The sequence below is a fragment of the Phalacrocorax aristotelis genome, chromosome 2 (assembly GCF_949628215.1).
Source record: "Phalacrocorax aristotelis chromosome 2, bGulAri2.1, whole genome shotgun sequence".
Taxonomy (NCBI): Eukaryota; Metazoa; Chordata; class Aves; order Suliformes; family Phalacrocoracidae; genus Phalacrocorax; species Phalacrocorax aristotelis.
In genome coordinates, this window is record NC_134277.1 from 71,362,067 (window position 1) to 71,381,529 (window position 19,463).

Here is a 19,463-nt window from a genome sequence, read left to right on the forward strand (position 1 = left end):
TTTCTAACACAGTCTTCTCTCTCTTCTCCCATAGAGACAAGGACCATGATTCATTTCTACTTCACTCGTTTCGCTCCAGTTTAACTCCACTGTCTTCAATTACTGGTACAAAACTGGAAAAAACCTGCTCTTCGGGCTGCCCAGAGACCAGAGTTCAATAGATACTTCTGGGACTTTACAACATCCCTTGGAAAAAAAACATGCTTGCAGCCTGAATCATCAAGGTTATAAATTTCAGATTAGAATATTCATTAAATATTTTTACCATTGGCACACAGCCACTTGAGGAAAATGTTTTTAATATCTTTAAACTTTTACTATTTTATACATAAAATTCTTCTGCATTTAACTACTTTCCAACGGTGAGCCATACTGTTGTGGCACATCATCCAAGAAAGGAAAGCTCTCCAGTTAGGAGAAACTTTCCATTCTTCAGCCTATTCTTGCCCAAAAATCTTCACCCTGCAATAATGCACACATTACTGATCTGCCTCAGAGAGGGGAGCCAAGAACAACATGGGGGCTTGAGAAAGGGCTTCTGATACAACACCAATGACTTCAGGTGGAAAAAAAAAATAGAATAATAAAATAAAAAGAGCAGGGAGATAAAATAAGCCTTTTCCATGCAGGTGAGCCTCCTGTTACATTTTAACATGCTGACTCATTACAGGAGCTTCTTTCACAATAACGTTTTGTGGTTTGTTCTCTGAATCACTGGAACGTGGCAACTTCACCTATTGCCTCTGAGCAGCGAATTGTGAAGAGCAAACAAAGTCCCAGGGTTCCCTATTGTTTGCATTTTGTTCACATGTCTCTTCATTTCCCATGGCATCTACCGTTGAAAGAACTGCCTTTTTTGTGACAGTGATTAGTAGCGGTTATGAAGCAGCATGAGATCTCTGTAAACATGACTTAGTTCTGGGGCAAATCCAGGAACAGTTCAGGAAGTCGCTTTATCTTGGTGAGAATATCAGCACTTAAAAGCCCCATGAGCAGAATAAGCCAAATCACTCTGGAAAGGGCTACGACTGTGTGAGAGGAGGTGAGGCATAACAGTGCTACATCTTTATTATTATTTATAAATTGGATTATAGTAGCACTTAAAGCTCTCCACCAGGTCAGAGTTAAAATGTGCAAACCACTTGAGCAAATACAACCCCTAGAGACTTGCAGTCTAAACTGTGGTTCCCAGAGGAACTCAGGACACTGCCAAGCTTTTAAGCAGGAAATCAATCACCTTTTTTTTGAGAATTATTTGCTGATCTGCTTGCTGGCTTTGTTTTTTGGAGGGATTTTTTGTTTGTTTGTTTTGGTTTGTTTTTTTTAATGGAATATTAATTTCCAAAAGGTCCTCCAACATTCTCCATCCTCAGTCTCAACCAGGAAAAATGGTCAGAGAATTACTGGGCATGAACCAAAATGAGGAATTCCAGTTTTTGCTTTCTTTAAGCATGGCTTCTGTGAGGAAGCTTCCAAGTTGGCATCGGCTATTCCATTACCAAGTCTAACTGGAGACTGGTAATACAGAGGTGTATTGTAACAGTATCATCATCGTCCCAGAAAGCGGCTGAAATCCCGCTGCCTGAGTCATTAAAAGGGAAAGCAGACAAACTCTGGAGCTGTTAGGTCACATCAGGTCTTTGAAATTTTTTATTTCTGCCATCCTATACCTTGCTTGTACAATCTGAGATGCCAATTAAACTTTAATTGGAGCTTTCTCACTGCACTTTTTTCCTTCATAATGGCTCTGAGTAAAACCTGTAAATCAGCCGCAAGCAGAGCTTAAGAACTTGTCATTTTCACCATGCTCGTGCACTTCATTCAAAACAACAGTAAGGAAGACTGAAGAAAGATTAGTAACTGTGGTTCTTTTGTGGCAGAAGCACTGTAAGTGTACCTGACAGCTGCCTATTACAGCATTTAAGTACTCCTAGAGTGTTTAAAAGGGTGCTGTCAAAATATTTTTCAAAATATTATTATCCATTATTTATATTCTAAACAGAATTTGTTTGTAGACAAAATTTGTTCTGCAAGAGGCATGCAGTAGCTTTGTTATCAGAGAATTTCTTCTGATACACTGTTCTTTAAAAATAAAACAAATGTGAGTCAATGACACAACTGATGTTAGACTTATCTTACAAACAATCACTCAACTATGTACAATGAAAAATAGCTAAATCTTCAAATCCTTTTTCCCTTTTTTTTTTTTTAAATTTAGCACTATTTAAGTACAACATTTCATGAAGCGTATGAGGGAGCAGGCAGAAAAAGGTAATACAAGTTTAAACAAAGGTGGCACGCTAATATGGAACCAACAATTCAATTCAGTTACAGCACAAACTCAGCAGCCTGTACGTATTTTCTGCATGAAACATTACAGATGAAGTTTTGACCTCCAATCTAAATGTTAGCAAAGTTTTCCACTGATTTCAGGAGGACCAGGTTTAACTTTTGGCCTGAGGTTTTTCAGCATATCTGCTCGACTCCCCCTGTAATTCTGAAACTTTTTCTTCTTCTTACACAGAGTTTCCTCATCCTATTCCTCTTTTCCCCAGTGACGACTTTGTATCTTAGCAAAACATTTAGCAAACACAGAAACATCCCTGAGTGACCTCTGACAGCAACAGTCTCTGCCACTCAACATCCACAGAAATAGGTGTCTTTTCCCAAGGTTGTGGTACGGCTCCTCTAGAGCGACTGCTGGGCTGCTGGGCCCTACGGACCCGGATGCCCAGCAAGTTTTGCTGATGGTAGACTGCAGGATTAGGGCAAGTTATGATTGCTCTTAACGACCCCCCCCCCCCCCCCCCCCCCCCCCCCCAAAAAAAAAAAAAGGGTTTCTATGTCCTAGACAGCTGAAGGACTCTGGAGGAAGGGAGGTTCATGGCTAATGCCCCATTTTTGCCAGCTCCGAAGAGAAGCCTGGCATCGAATACATGGTGTACACGGCAAAGAGGAAAGAAGAGCACAAAACCGTGCTGTATGAGGAGGCTCTCTTCAGAAAGCTTTATGGCTTCACTGGATGGGACAAGAAAAGCTAGTACTGGATCCGTTAAATAGACATGGCCAGCTCTTGCCATACTAGAAGGCAGAGAGCCACCTTTACCCACTTTTACCCATTCACAGAGGCAGTTCAGTCACTAAGGAAAGTGCAAACCAGCACAGCTTTGGTCCTATATATAACAAAACCGTCCAGTGAGTGAAATCCTCATCGCACGTGTGCAGCCCCGAGACAGCTAAGGAAATAACAAGTGACTACTTTGCTCTGCCACATCTGACTCTGAAATGACGCAGCGTTTTATGTGGGTCACAAACAGTGCCTGGAGTCCATTCCACTGCGCAAGATTTAACGCCATCTCTGGAGCCATATCGATCCAAGTTGTCGTCACTGGTTTTATGGCAGCCGTAATTCTATTTTAAACTTCGCTATTTTTGTCATTACTTAACACCACCGATTAACCTAGGTGGGAGAAAGGGAAACGGTACACTGCTCCTCTCACAGTTAGATGATCAGTGATGGTGAAAAATGTTTTCATGGCGTATCCGTGGACACCTGTTCAGGCTGAGCACTTTTATAAAAGAAAATGCCAGCTGACTTTTAAGGCAAAAATACACAATTATGATCTTAAATTAGCCTGTTTTAAGTGTTTTAACAAATACTTATATCAGAACTATTTTTGTTCTACTCTTTGCATTTAAAAAATAGCCAAACACATTCCTGCCACAATAAACACTTTGTATACAGATTTAAATCCAGGAACTAATTTTCATGAAAACCGATAAATCCTTATGAACACGTTTCTTAATGGAATTACTTAAGATCTTTTTAGTATTTTGATCCAGCATAACTAAAACAAATAAGCACATATATTATACATGTCAGGCATATTACATTCTCTAAAATATGAACAAGCGTGATTTCCAAAGCAAATCCTCTGTAAACCGTCAGTATACATTAAGCATAGCTTAAGTACCTTGGTTAAGCTGTTCTTCCACTTGCTTGAATAGACCAATACATCAGATCTGGGATGAGTAGTTCTTGCTTGAGTGTAAAGTGGTTTTTCAACTTTTTGTTTCGAATTGAGGAGGGAGAGCGCTACCTTTGTCGACAAACCAAGCGGATTGGGATTGTTGGGACTAATGGTCCAGGTAGAATAGGCTGAGATTTTCTGATCGTTTTGCAGCAGATGCAATGGTTTTCTCTTCAGGAGGTAACACCAGGTAAAACTTGTTGAGGTCTTGAGGCTTGGAAACGACAACCTCTGCATTTCTCCTGTGTTCATTGCAGCCAATGTAGTTACAGGCTTTGCTTGACACTGGCTATTGATTTGCTTGCTCTCATTACTGTTACCGGGAGACCTTCTTTCTTGACTGCTACTGACAGCCTTGAGAACAGAACTCTGATTATTTACTGGAGACAATTCAGACGGTTTTCTAACTATAAACACAGACGATGCTGAAGACGTAAGGCCTTCAGATTCTGGTGACTCCTTTCGGGCTTCTGAAACCCCAGCGTCAGATGAATGATGGTCAGGCAACAGCAGGTCTGAAGTGCTAGCTTTGCTGCTTTTTTCATGCTGTGCAATACGATCGGGATCTAAGAGGTGATTTTCAAGAGGCTCTGTGGTGCAAACCTGTCTTACCAAAACCGGTTTCTTCTGCTTACTGGTAGGGTCATTAGATCTGACGTTCAGTGAATGCAAGGGTCTAGCATCTGCCATACAGGCAGCTCCACTCTCATCTTTAACACGTTTTTGCTGTTTTTCCATGGCAATATCTAAACTGTTGGCTGGGGAAAGCATCCGTTTACTTGAAGCTGTAGCTTCTTGTTGAGGGAAGAGTCCACTAACTGGAACTTTCTGAATAATATTCAAAGAGCTCGACAAAGGTGAATTTCTGGTTCCACTTTCTGGTAGTGAATTCTCAAATTCAAATGAATTTGGCAAAGTCCTCTGATGATCTTTGTGAGATTTTGGCGGCTGAGTTTTGCCTTCAAGTGTTGGCACTGTCGCAACATTTGTTTTGCAAACAGATTGATGTACCTGATCCTGGGTCACTAAAATGTGAGGAAGGGGTGTAACAGTTGCAAAGCCATAGGATGGCATACTGCTGTGAATACGGACGGGAACCACAAAAGGAGGAATCTGATGTATTTGACTGCTGCAGTTATTAGGGACAATTTGCTTTAGAGGGGGCATGGAGTATGGATTAGACATGTCAGACAGTTTAGTCTGCAATTCAAAGGATGATGCATTCTGGTCCACCCCAACTTGACTTGGAACTGTCTGGGTTGATAAAGTATTTTTCAGCAATTTAGAAGAGTATGGCTGACCTATATGTAATGTTTTAACTTGAAGTTGATACTTTGGAGCAAAGCAATCCTTTTTTTCATCAGAATGACAAGAAAGCGTGTATGTGCTCACTTGTTCCCCTTGGGCTGATGTTTTAGTAGACGGCTGGGAAGGCTGATGAGTTGAGGATGGCTGTCCTTGATTATTCAACACGTGATCTAGAGGCTGCTGAATCGAAGACAGGCTAACAGGGTTGCAATTTTGAACTGCTGAGTGAGGTTTGGAGTGAGTCTGTGAATGCTGAGTACTTGAAGGAAACTCCACTGAAGATCTGCCAGAGGTCTGCAGCCTGTGCAACGGCACTGTGGGCACATCCATAGCGTGAGTTATCTGAAATGAAGAAGTCGATTTAACCTGAGGCTGATTATTTTCTGGAGCAATATTTAAAGATATTTGTCTAACAAATGGCCCCCTCCTCCTTTCTAGCAGAGGCACGTGTCCAGTAACTCCATTTGCAGACAATGCTTTCGGAGCGGCTATCTCTGTGAGCGAGGCAGGTTTTGACAGAGACATGCTTCCACAGTCAAAAGACTTACTCCTGTAGTCCATAGCCTCCATTGATGGCTGCGTGCAGTTGATTTGCTCCGAGGCGGCACGTCTCATTTCTCGGTAATGAGGGCCAGGCACAGCCAGTGCGTGCGAGCCAGTGGGAATCATGAGGAACTCTGACGACTTACTAACAGGCTCTGCTTTGGAGGGGTTCTCAGCCTTCAAAGTTTCATCTTTATCAAGTGAAGCTGAGAAACTGGAGGCGTGAGACAAGCTACTCTCACGACTTAGGCTTCTGGAAAGCGTGGAGTCAACACTTGATTCGGCAGATGAATGCTCCATCTCAGCCAAGCGAATTCTTTTCTTCTTCGGTGGAAGCTTTTCTGTTGGCAATTTTGACAGCGTTTCGCTGCGCTGCGGCCAATTAAACCTTTCTGTCTTTTCCTGATCGCTGCATTGGTTTTCTTGGTCCCTGTCTGGTTCTTCTGTGACCAGTATTTCAGGAACCTGGATGTTATGCTGGCGAACAAGTCTCGACGGCTGAAGCGGTGCGCTTCTCTCATTAGAAATAAGGCTTCCCTGAACTTCGCCTCTAGGTGCTTCAGATGACAGGGGCTGATGATGCTGGGGAGTATTCAGATGAGAGTGTCTATCCTCTTGGATTACAACTGTATTCAAAGAGCGGTGCTTCGCAACTTTGTTGGGCTCTTGAGAAGAAACTGGTGATACTCTTTCAAAGGGCTCAGATTTCTCAAATGAGCTATTTCTGCTCAGTGAATTGGTGTGCTGTATTACTGAAATGCCCGTCCCTTGTCTTTTCAACTCCACCTTTTCTTGCACAACTGAACTTGCTTGCTTTTCAATGAGTGGAGCCATCTTTGGCTCAGAAGTCTGATCCGTGCCTCGAGCCACAAGCGGAATTTGTGCACTCTGAAGTAGCAGGTTGCTTGGCTGTTGTGATCCTACCACTGTTGTCGCCACACTGTGTTTTGACAGACTGGGAGAATTTGCTGGCTTACTTTGGCCTTCTGCATTCTTTGATGGTATGCTCGTATCATTTTGCTGTGGGTCATCGTCATCGCCAACACTTTTCATTTTCCTTCTTTTTCTTATCTGGGGTGTCTGCTCCCAGACACCAGTTGAAGTAGTGACTCTGTAGTGTAGAATTTGAGGTTGTGTACTGTTTGGAACAGTTTTATGCTCAGGCTCTCGGATTGCTGCTTTAGTTTTAGGTCCATGCAACTCTGAACAATAAAATTTCTTGTGGTTTTCAAAATTTTCCAGTTTTCTGTATCTGTTTCTGCAGGTTTCACACTCAAACATTGTTCCTCGCACTTGAGGGGACTTTTTTGCTTTTTCTAAATTTGATCCCTGTGCCAGGGACTTGCTCCTTTGCAATAAAGATTCATTTGCTAAATTACACCCCAGGTAACTTTCTTCTACAGATCGCACTGGTCCAAGAACTTGGCTTTCACCGGTAGAAGAATCTTCTATTGCTGCCTGTCTAACAAGGGTCCGAGGATGTCCACCTTGGCTCAGTGGAGTGGCAGGTCCTGATACAAAAACATCATCATATAAAGAGCCAATTTTATCATCAAATGACTGACTGCCTCGAAGGGGATGAGAGGGAGGTATTACATTTGGAGGTACTGCTGAGTAACTGGTAGTAGGCATAGAATTACTTCGTGTTATAGGTAAACAGTCAAGGGATGGTACAGAAAGAAGAAAAACTTGCTTTGATTTCTCAGTGGGTGTAAAAGGAGACTTTGGTATATCAGAGCTTGAGCTAGTTCTTCTTCCCATGGGCTTTAAATCAAACTGGAAAGAATCCTTAAATATGTAGGATTTTGGTGAATCTATGCTACCTCTTCTTGAAAGAGATGTTCTTCTTGGTTTCACACTATCTAACTGTTTGTCATCCACAACAGCTTCATTATCAGAAATTAACTTAGAGATACGCTCCTCAAGGGTTTTTGTTGCCATGGGAGGTCGCATTTGGCCAGAGAGAATCAGATTTTTTTCAGCACAAACAGTTTGTACCACTGATGCCACCACGCCACTTGCTCGCGGCACACAGGGCAGGCTTTTATTTGGATCTTTCTCAGAGGTCAGCAATCCTCTTACGAAAGGAGCTGGTGGGCTCATTGTTTGATCGGCACTTTCAGAACGAGAGAAATAACCAGAATCAGTACTACCCAAACTTCTAGGGCTCAAAAGACATTTTCCTTGCTGATCTTGGGAACCATCAGTTGCCTGTTGTCTCTGGAGCTGAGCATGCACTGCTCCTACTGCAGATCCCAGCTGTTCCTCTAATAGGCCCATTTCTACTTTCTGATGTTGCTTTACATCATTTTCCTTGAATGAGGATGTATGTGTTAAATTTGACTGAAGAGTTGTCACTTTAAAATCTCCTTTTCTCTGTGCTGCAGCAAGCTCAGGTGCTGGCTCTGTTACTTTTGGGCTATCGGCCCTTAAGGGAGAAACATTTACAGGATGAACTACAACTTTTGGTAAAGCTGCCCTTACTTGAGGTTCTGTATCATGTAATGAAGAGTCACCTGGTATGCAGTCCGGGTTGCTTACTGGAATAGGGCTTCCTTTCTGTAATGTTTCTGCACTTGAAATTACTTTCACTATTTGTGCAGGCTCCAGTTCTTGATCATCTTGTCTTTCATCAGCGGTGCCTTCATCTTCACTTTCACCACTCTCTTCCACATCTGAATGAATGCTAAGTGCTTTGTCCGAGTCATGAGATAAGAAGAGGCCACCTGAATCTGGTTGTAGGACAAGCCCAAGTTTGATAGCATGTGCATGAGATTTTTTGTGCTTGTACAGATTGCTTTTGGTTTTAAACGAAAACCCACACGTCACACAAGGATACGGTCGCTCTCCAGTATGGGATCTGATGTGCTTTTGGAGAACGCTGGGCTTGGCACAGGCCCGATTGCAATATTCACAGACATATTTCCCTAGCTTTTTAGGCTTCTGGTCTTTCAAGAGGCTACATATTTGTTCTGCACCATGGTTTACAACTGATGCTGTCTGGGCTGAATTATACATGGGACCTATAGACAAGTGTGTTGAACTTGATGTGCTAATTGACAAAGGTGAAGATGAACTAGCTACTAACTGGTTTTGAGGAAAAACCTGAGATACAGTGGAAGATGAGGTGGGAACGACAGTTGAAGTTACTGCTATGCTGTATATCTGCTGGAGCTTGGGGTTTTCTTGACTCTGCACCAGCGATCTAGTGAAACTTGGACACATAACAACCTGGTGATTTTGTTGACTGGTTTTAGTAATAAGGTCTTGTGAATGAGAAACTGATTGGCCTTGTGCTTGCCCAGTCTTGGTTGTTGTTGCTACATGCGCATTGTTTAATGTACACGGGTAATAGTGAGGTCCAGCTGCAAACTCACGCTGTGACAAAGCAGACTGATTTTGGACGCTCGTATTGGATGTGAGACTAGAAGAGGTGCTTACAGTTTTATTTGGTCTCAGTTTCTCTATCTGCATCCCATAAGGGGGGCACTCTTGTGCTAAGGTGTTCAGTTCAGGCTCCATAGCTTTTAATAAGACATCGAATGCAGTACGTGTACATGGGGATGACGTACTGCAGTCAACAAAACTAATACATTCATTACTGTCAGTCTTGGTTTTACTTGATGAGGAGTTTGAGAGAGACTTCTCTGGTGAGTTCAATTGGTTTGCATCAGTATCCCCCGCTGCCTGTTTACCCAAATCCAAGGACTGATGCGTCAGTGACAGCTTTGTCTGCAATGATGTCTCAGATTTGCTTGTTTCAACACTTATCTCACTACTAAGCGCTCCCCCATTTTGTTTGGTACATTGATTTCCATTTTGCACGGGTAGGTGATCCTGAGCCGTGGCGTGTTCGGAGGCATCTGGAAGAGCTTTTAGCAGTGAAGAGTCTACATTTTGCTTAACCTTGGCTTCGGCGGGGCTTCTCAAAGGCGATTTTGGTATTTTTTTTAAATGGTTTTCAGTCACAATCTTTTTTCTTTTCACACCCTTAATTGTATCTTGGGTTCCTCTAGTACCAGCATCGGTGATTTCTGTTAAAACACGAAGGGAATAAAAAAGAATATTAAAACTGGATAATGCAGTATATTTTTATTTATACCATTTTATCATCTCTAAGTTTGAACAGTAAGCCCTGGGGCAACAGGGCTGTCCATTTCTCTAGCCTCCAGTGTTTCTTTTAACAGTAAATGTATCTTAGCGAAGATCTATTTTGTTTTCATCTAAAAAGAGTAATGCTTTCTAGCTGATGTTCTAAGTCATTACAAAAGTAATTCACTATAGGAAAAGCCTCAAAGGAAATGTAAGAAAAGAAAGGCTACTGAAAGAATATTTTAGCATTTATAGCAACTCGTTTTCAGACAAAGTAAAAAGAAACCTCTTTCTTGCACTTGTTTAGAAATTCAAATCATTATAGCAGGAAAATGAAGAACCAAGACAAATATGTTTTCATGTCGCGTTTGTCACTTTTTCCATCTATATGTTGCAGTAGTCAAGGAATGAAGACAACTTCCTCGTGGTTGTATTTGTAAGTAGATTTATCATGGAAATGGCACAACCACCCACACCATCTGTCAAATACTGTATTTTAGAGCTCCAATTACTGAACTTCAATAGCATTTCAGATGAGCAACTACTGCAGATGAATAAAATCAGTCACACTTAAATGATTTTCTATTTGTGCATCATGGAACAAAATAAACTAAATTTGAATTATTTCATTACTAGCTACACTTGTTGCTGATTTTAAGCAGGTATGCATGCAGAGTTTCAGGAATGTAGTGAAGAGCAAATGAATTGGAATATTATTCAGCAGAATAATATTGTAACAGGTACTTGTACAAAGTCCAATTTCCTCTATAACAAAAAATACATACAGATAAGACTTAATTTCAGTGTTGATACTGACAAGCTTATTTTTTTACAGATACCTGACATTAGACACTTTTGTTTGCCTCAACAGTGTGATATTTAATCTGTTAATCAATAATTATTTTTTTTTTACTTCCTTCCTAACATACACTCGGTCATAGCTACTGCCTCAGCTACTGTCACTGGTAGTGCAGAGGAAGCCAAATATTAAATGGATGTCAGTCCATTTCCTTAAGACTTTACAACTCCTTCATTAGGCTATTAGCCAAACCCATATTTATCTGATTGCCAATACTCAAAGCAAAAGAAGAATCTGATGTGACTAGAGGGCTGATGCCTCTGAAAAGCTTCAGCCGCATACACATTTTGGGAAGCAGTAACTCCATGTTGTATGTTTACCTGCACAGAGTTACTCAGGAACAGAGGTTTATGTGCACTTCTAGGAAAAGAGAAGCCTTAAGATGACATATAAAGGCACAAAATCCTCACAGTCACCTTCACAAGGGCTTAAGTGGAGAAAGTTCAGACTTCCTAGTACTCATCAACCCTGTGGTCCCCTCTGAGTGGCATCCTCTCAGGATAGAAGACCATCCTCTTGCAAGAATACCAGCTGGCACAGTGCAGTGGGAGGAAAGCCAACGCATAGTGTGTATCTGACAAGAGATACTGGAGCTGACGAATCCAGGGTGAAATCCCTGCGCCATGTAAAGTAAATCCACGCAATGCCTAAAGCTTGTCTAGCAGAAGAGAATGCTAAGTGACCAGCAGGAAAAGAAAGGCAAGAAGATGTTATGTTTTCTCTATGCCAAAGCATAACCCAACTGGGATGTGTGCTAATGCCAGATACTTGGAAGTTCAAAATCCTGTTTCCAAGTCGATGCCAACTTAATGTACACATACATTCATTTAGGGTAAATGGATATTCAGGAGATTTCCCCGTAAATGGAAAGATTAAAGACTACACATCACGCATACTATATTGTAAATGTGGAAGTTCTGCAGAACCTGACCTATTCCTCTCTCAGCCCTACTAGAGAAAGTTTAACTGTGAAGAATAAGAGACTATTTTGCCACATTAAGCAGTCCAATGAAAGAGACGTTGGAATCCCTTGTCAGAAGTACTGGCTCCGAATCCTAGTTATGGGAACTTTGTGCTCCTCTTGTGCATCCAGAAAAAAAATCCTGCAGTAATTGTTCACCTAACATTGAAATGAACTTTGCCTTTATTGCTTTAGCACAAAAACCTATTAGTATTAGGCTGGGTTTAACATACTCAAGGCAGAGCTGTGTTCCATCATGATGTTTTGTATTTTCCGTTGTTCACAATGAAATGAATGGCTTACACTAATAAGTTATCATCAATAATATTAATGGCGATTTCTTTAAAATTCATAATCTACTGCAACTGTTTTCTCTTCAATAACAATAAAAAACTATTTTAACAAGAACCAAAGAGAAAAATAACATGGTAATTATATAAAAGGGTGCTTTTAGCCGTGGTTTGGTGATCTCTCAGAAGCGTGGCCCTGTTAATTGAGCATAAGTAATTGGGTTCCTTTTATGCACACGTTGCAGCTTTTATCCCGTCACAATCACACCTCCACACCGATCATACTGCTGGTGTTTGTACCAGAACGCTACGGGAAGAGCTGGGCAGATTACACAAAGCTAGGAAGATAACAGCGCCAGGAACTGCAAACATCCAGGCAGACAAATGTACATAAAAAGACTCAAGTCTTTTATACTGCAGTAATTGAACAATCAAATGATGTCTTGCTTCCTCATGACTCAGAATATTAAATAACTAATACTCCTGGCTTTCAACCATATAGAGCCGAGGAACGACCATACTCAACCTGCAACATGCCAGTGAACCAACACAGCTGAAAGATATAATGGGGCTTATGAAAGCCTTAAAGTAAAAACGTATCTCTGATCTGCCAATCAAGCAATTAAAAATATGAATTCATTATGAACACAAGATCAGAATCTTCCGTAATCTATTTACTGCTTCACTTTTAAAAAATGTTGTTCAACACATGCCAAACCATCAAAATTGTTCAGGAAATTGAAAGGGAAGAAAAAAGAATAAACAAAGGCAAGTTATGCATTGCATTATAGGCAGAAAGAGCAATTTTCTTTAGTCTTCACAACCACTAATTGTGCTGCTTCTATACCAATAAAATTCCAGTTTACAGAAATCATGAGAACTAGTTTCGTATTTGTATTTCTGACTCTACATCTTTTGTGACTCCAGAGATGAAGTCGCAGGTTTGCTCCAGCGTACCTGTCTGTAAAAATCTTATACAACTTACCTTCTTGACAATGGCTTTACAAAGCTTAACAATAGCTTATGTCCTGTACTCTAGTTTACCTCTGGATTATTTATAAATCCTTATTATTAATGGAAATATTCATCTTATTTTTGCTAACAACCAAATTTCCAGCATATTTGGGGAAAAAAGGAATCCCTTATAACTTCATTTAACTTATTTTTAGCTTTTTGTTCCTTTTGTGTAAGTATACTTTTTGTACCCCCAGTTTATGCTGAAGACGTTCCATTCCCTGTTTGTTAGTCTACAGCTACATGCTTGCACAAAGATCAACTGCATCAATATTTCCAGAAGCAGCAACAAAACTGGCAGAAAGCATCACTTCCAGAATGCTAAACACTCCTTTGCCTTTCAGAGCTACAAACTTTCAGGAGCACGATAACTTGCCAGGGCCACGTACCCACATCAACAAGCTGACACTGAACAAAGAGAATGTAAAAACATCCTCATGTGGAAGGAGAAGAAAAAAAAAGTTGTTGATCTGCTTTTCTTTCTCTCCCTGCCACTCCACACACTCTGCTCACCTCCCTCTGCAATCATAAAGCCCTTCTCATTGTTTAGCAGTAATTCCTCTTTTCTCAGGTGGTGAAGAAGTGTTGTTGAGAAGTGCTGTCACCTCAATCAGATGTCTAAAAAGTATCATTTTTATAAGCTCTATTACATCAAATAGGATTAAGTTACCCAGCCCAAGAGGAGAGGTAAGAATGCCACTGTGCTCAGCCCCTCACTTTCCACAAGCCAGGGACACTGGTGCATCTCTTTCATGCTTTGCCTCGTTGGCTTTGTTCTGCTTTGCCATCAGGACTCTGTTTAATTCTTTTGCTTCGGTATGAATTCCGGACTCAAGACACGACAAGAAAAACTGATGTTTCTAAACATGACTTTGTTCACCTCTAATTTCTCTGCTGCACTTTGCACAGGAAACAGAGCAAAAGACACAAATGTGATGGTGTAGATAGCAATCTGGCAGAGTAACTCATGCAGCAAATAAAGGAAAGGTATAAGCGATCTGATTTTTTCTTCTGTAGCATTCACTGGTGAACTAGACGGTGTCTTGACAAAATGATCTCAATGGTTTTGTTTAAGTTACTTTCAGAACTGCCTGTCTCAAAGCCTACGTGATATTATAACACCCACTCGCTTTCTCTCCCTTCTAATAGAGCTACGTGCTTGTACTTAAAAAAAAGGAAGAGAGTAAGAGGGAACCAAAGCAAGGCACCAAGCTCCCTTCTCCCTCAGTGCTGCCCTGTGAAACACGGAGCAAGCAACTACTACCTACCCAGTCCAATGAATGGCACAATTTTCATCTCCTATCTCTGTACTTCACTCCCAGGCCTCTGTAAGTAAGATCAAGCCTCTTCTGAAAGTGTTCAAATACTAATCAATGTCTTAAACATAACAGCTAAAAGGTTACTCTGACACCTAACGATGGCAGCGATTCAAAGGTGGAAGGCTTTTCAAAAGAAAGAGACTGTTATTAAGGATCTTATTCCAATTAAAGCTAAGCTTCCCAGTGCCTTTAGGTATTCAAAATATTCTTATACTTAATTTTGATTTCACTGAAACTATTGAAAGCACTCATGAATCACCCTATTGGGTCTGTTTCCATGAATAAGTAAAGAACACGATTATGAGATAAAGAAATAAGTCTTGCTGGCAAACATAAGGCCACCAGAACTTACATTAAATGCAGCAGGAAATAACTAACTTTCATTTTTAATGAAATTACCTATTTAGCATCATACTGACTCCTACATGTTAAGTACAGCCATAAATATTTTTCCTAAATTTATGGCTTTTCCGAAGTGTAAAAAAAAATGAAAACCCTAACAAAAAACCTTGATTACATAAACCACACATACAACTATGAAAAAGTTCACAGTCCACAAGTCAAGAGAAAGGTTTGAACAAGATTAACCCATGCGCTGTGCTTAATTTTAAGCACAAATAGACAGGATTTTAAAGTCAATCACCAACAATTTTAACACTCTTATTTCAGGTGCCTAACTTCAGACTTCTTGAGATGGCCACGTTGTGGTCACTCCCTGTTTCAGAGGGCAGGAGGCAAGTCAAAAAACTTGGGGCACTCCAATTCAGCAGCAATATTTGAAAACCTCTGTCAACAGGCTTAATCTGTGCTTAAGAGCTTTTATTGCTGAGAACACCAGTCCACGCATATACAGAGCAGACCCTTAAAAACCACTTGATCTGTACGTAAAGCACAATTTGACATTAATTAATTAAAAAAAGGGGGGGGGGGGAGATTTGACATTCAAAGTCTAAAGCAGTCTGATAGAGTTTGTATCAAGTGTTCATCTATGCCAACATCTGTCCTTTTGTTCCTATCAGCAAATACTGGACCATTCCATAAGGCATGAATAAGATAAGTATGGTTTAATGATTTCATATTGCCTGTAAACACATGATTATTTTTCTTGGTGTTTTTAATGGACAACACTAAGCTCTGGGTTGATATGTGACCCATCAAAGGTATTGCATTGGCTGTCAGCAAGGGAGAGGTTCCCCAATCCTCTTCTAAGGCTCATTTCACACCAGGTTTTCACACTGGAATGACTATTTTATTAGCATAATTTCTCATTATTAACCAAAATAGCAAAAGTCCTACTAATGCAAGCTCCAGGAAAGGTGCACCCGTGTTAATATGTGGTACCAGCACTCATTGAGCACTGCCATTAACCTCAATGACAGCATACATTTTTGTAAAGTCAAATTGAATTTTAATGCGCTCTACCATCGTACCCTGGCAAGCCCATAAAATCAGTGTATCTCAACCTCTACCACTATATAAGTTTCCCAAATTTAAAAATTAGTATTTCGTAACATCACAAGATAATTCACGTGGGAAGGGACGTCAGCAAATCTCTAGTCCAACCTCCTGCTCAAATCAGGGCTAGCTATGGGATCACACTAGGGTCCTTAAGGCTTTGTTCAGTAGGGTCTTGGAAACCTCCTAGGAGAGAGTATACACAGTTTCTGTGAGCAACATCTTCCACTGCTTGACTGTCCTCGTGGGGAACAAGCCAGTCCACACCTCTCTTGTTTCAGCTTATTCCTATTGCCTCCCATCCTCCCACCATGCTCCACTGTGAAGAGTCTGACTCTGTCTTCATGATAACCCCCCCCACAAAACCACCTCTTCTCAAGGCTGAATGAGCCCCGGTCCCTCAGCTTCTCCACACAGGACAAATGCTCCAGCCCTGATGGTTGTGGTGGCCCAGTGCTGAACTCACTCCAGGTTTTTAAACCGGACCAAAACCGGACACAGTATCTAAACATGGTCTAAGGATTGCTGAGTAGGGAAAGATAATCCCTTCCATTCATCTCCTGTCGTGCTTTCATTCATACAGCCCAGGAGGTGGTCTCCCTTGCTGCCAGGCGTGCTCCTGGGTGACACCCAGCTTGCTGCCCACTGCACCCCCAGGGCCTTTCTGAAGAGCTGCTCCCCAGTCAGTCAGACCCCAGCCAGTCTCACTGCAGGGGCTCATCCTGCCCAGGTACTGGGCTTTGCATTTGTACCTGTTGAAACCAGACTTATTACTCCTTTGCTTGTCCACCTATCCAGACCTTAACACCCTAACTTGGATACAAGAATATAGTGGGAGACAGCATCAAAAGCCTTGTTAAAGTCAAGGTGAAAAATGACATCCACTGCTCTCCCCTTGTCCCCAAATCCAGTCACTTCATAAAAGGCCATTTTATCATAGTCATTTGATCTCAGTTTTCATCAATTTCCATGGTTATGAGATTGGAATACATAAAGCTGAAGGACTGCAAAGTGCTTTTGCTCACGTTTATACCCAATACACTGTTTGCACGCTCCCACAGGTCTTCATCTTAGTAAGTCATCTGGATCAGAATACATACCAACGATACACTCTCTGGCTACAGGGGGAATAGCATCCCCCAGGAATCCTGCTTTTCAGTTGTTCTTATTGCTTAATTCCTTTTCCCATTCCCAACTTCCACCATCAAACAAATGACATCAGTAATTCCTGTGCACACTTCATCTCACTAATGGCAAAGCTAACAGGTGCCCCAACAAAAGTAATGCAATCTAAAAATGTTCAGTTTGATCCACTGGATGCTTTAGCGTAACTACAGATGTGGCTGTCATTGCTTTGTATCTAAGTCTCTTCATATGCAATTTTATAGGTTTTCAAATAAAGACATTCCAAGAAATACCCATATAGTTGGCTACCAAAAGTAAGCAATATTTAAGAACAGGCAAACATTGTTTAATCAAATTTTGTACAAAACATAACGTTTGAATTATACAGTTTACTGTTTCCACTAATTCTATATTACCAGGAACAAATCGCCACTTTGAAGGTGACACTGGGAAAAGGAAGAAGCATTTCTTGTCTTTTAGTAATATTTTCCTGGAATAACAGGCCTGCCTATATTTCACGGTAGCCTGAGAGAGACAAGAGCTGGTGTGGGGATGAGGAAGAAGCTACTCAGACCCTGCGTCTTAGCGCCTCTCTCACCAGTGCTTGAGTTGCAAGGATACGTGAAAGCTGAAAGGGCAGAATAACTTTCTGGACTGACCAAAGCTAGGGTGAATAGATACAGAAATATCACACTCATGAATTCAAAACATAAGAGTTTCTTCCCCGAGAATCAAGAATATTTGCCACCTAGTAAGTGAAACAAAGTAAATGATAGGTTTAAAGGTGCAGCCACAGAGAAAGGCACCCTCTGAGCTACTCCTCACGCACTAGATGAAATACCATGGCACCATTAGTGAGGGCAGAGCAGATTAGCTTTACAAATTGTGCAATAATATTTTAGCATAATGTAAGCAAGACACCTTTGCCCCAAGGCACACAGCTTAGACTATCAAGAAGCTCCCTTATGATACAGTTTCATCCCAGATCTGAGAGCCTGCCAACTCTTGTTTAGCCTTGGGATAGGTAAAGAGTAAATGACAAGTCACAGTCTGGGGCTGTCTTTTTGACAGCATCTTGTCAAGCCATGGCTACTCCCATCAAGACAACCTTGATGGCAAGACTTCTGGTGGGGTGTAAGCACATGACTACGCTATGCTAACGAGGCCAAGAAAGATCATCTTTATATGAGTTTGGTCTCATTTTGAGCGCTTAGCTTCTTGGCTTGAGTGAAGAAAGTAACAACCAGCAGATTTTTAGCCACAAAAACAGTGTGCTTGATGAGGAAGACTGTGAAGATCAAACAGCAATAAACATCTCACCACTGAGGTAATACTAGAGCCTCAGCAGAGAAATGCCAACATCCATATGTGAACAGGAATCAAATGCAACATTTCAGCACATCTGAAAATCTCTGACCAAAGTGAAATGCATTATTTTTTCCCCAAAAAGAATTAATTTCCTGCCCAGCATGAAACACATTAAATGAAACATGACATTTGATACTGTTTGAGATTTCCCACCATGATGTGTGTAAGAAACCAGCACCAGAACCACTGTAATGTTTCACAGGACTTGAGCGCTTCACTGAAAGAGGACAGGCAACACAACAGCAAATGCCGACCACACAACCTATGGTTAATGCCTAACTACTCACATAAAAAGTCAACATATGAACATTCGGCAAGGGCATATACTACAATATTTTAAACATGCTAAAAAATATATTTACTATATTAAGTAGCCGTATGGAGTTTACGTACTGGCTTTGCATTACGGCCATTTACCAACCCTACATTACTAATCTACACAGAAGCCTTAATACTAAACTAAGAAAAGTAATCACTGCTTAAGTGCTGTTAAGATAAAGCATGTGGACTATGAGCAGATGGAGAAACAATGTTATGATAGCTAACATCATCGGCAATCCTAGCCTGAGAAGTTCTTCCTTGCTGGGCACTCCAAAGATGTGAAAAAGACAGGATGCCTCCCCCAAAGGCAAATTAATGAGCTGCCGGTCAAAGCCTAATGAGAAACCCGTTCCACCCAGTTATCCATTTAAGAAAAAAGCTGATTAAATATAAGCAGTTAGAGAAAGTATGTTGCCAGAAATTAACTAAAAACCTCAGGGACATCTGGAAATCTTCCTAGAACGTCAGGCAATGTTGTGAACAGTTTCACGACTAAATTATCTGTTTGCAAGTTAAGGATTATCAGTTATTACTGGAAAGTTAGGATTTGGCTAAGAAATCATTGGAACAACTTCTACCCCTAACACACAGAAAAAGAAAGGCCATTAAAACAGAATTATAGAACAGCTCATGAAACAGCAACCAGTGTAAGGGTTATCAGCAACAAGCAACTGCTATCTGGTCAGATGAGATACTGAATATAAAATCCCGAAGCATGAGTCTGAGGGGAAAAAACAGAAATGAAAGGATCGAGATGTTAACTAAACTATCTTTGCA

General features: G+C 41.0%; 1 protein-coding gene across 3 annotated transcripts in view; it reads right to left on the bottom strand.

Moving 5' to 3' along the window:
* The window catches only part of HIVEP1 (HIVEP zinc finger 1), a 121,860-nt gene that overhangs the window by 20,253 nt on the left and 82,144 nt on the right, over positions 1-19,463 (bottom strand). For all 3 annotated transcript variants that reach the window (XM_075084053.1, XM_075084052.1, XM_075084054.1), the window contains exon 4: positions 3,975-9,916. In XM_075084053.1, the coding sequence (XP_074940154.1) occupies positions 3,975-9,916 (5,942 nt within the window). The remainder of the gene's footprint in view (positions 1-3,974; positions 9,917-19,463) is intronic.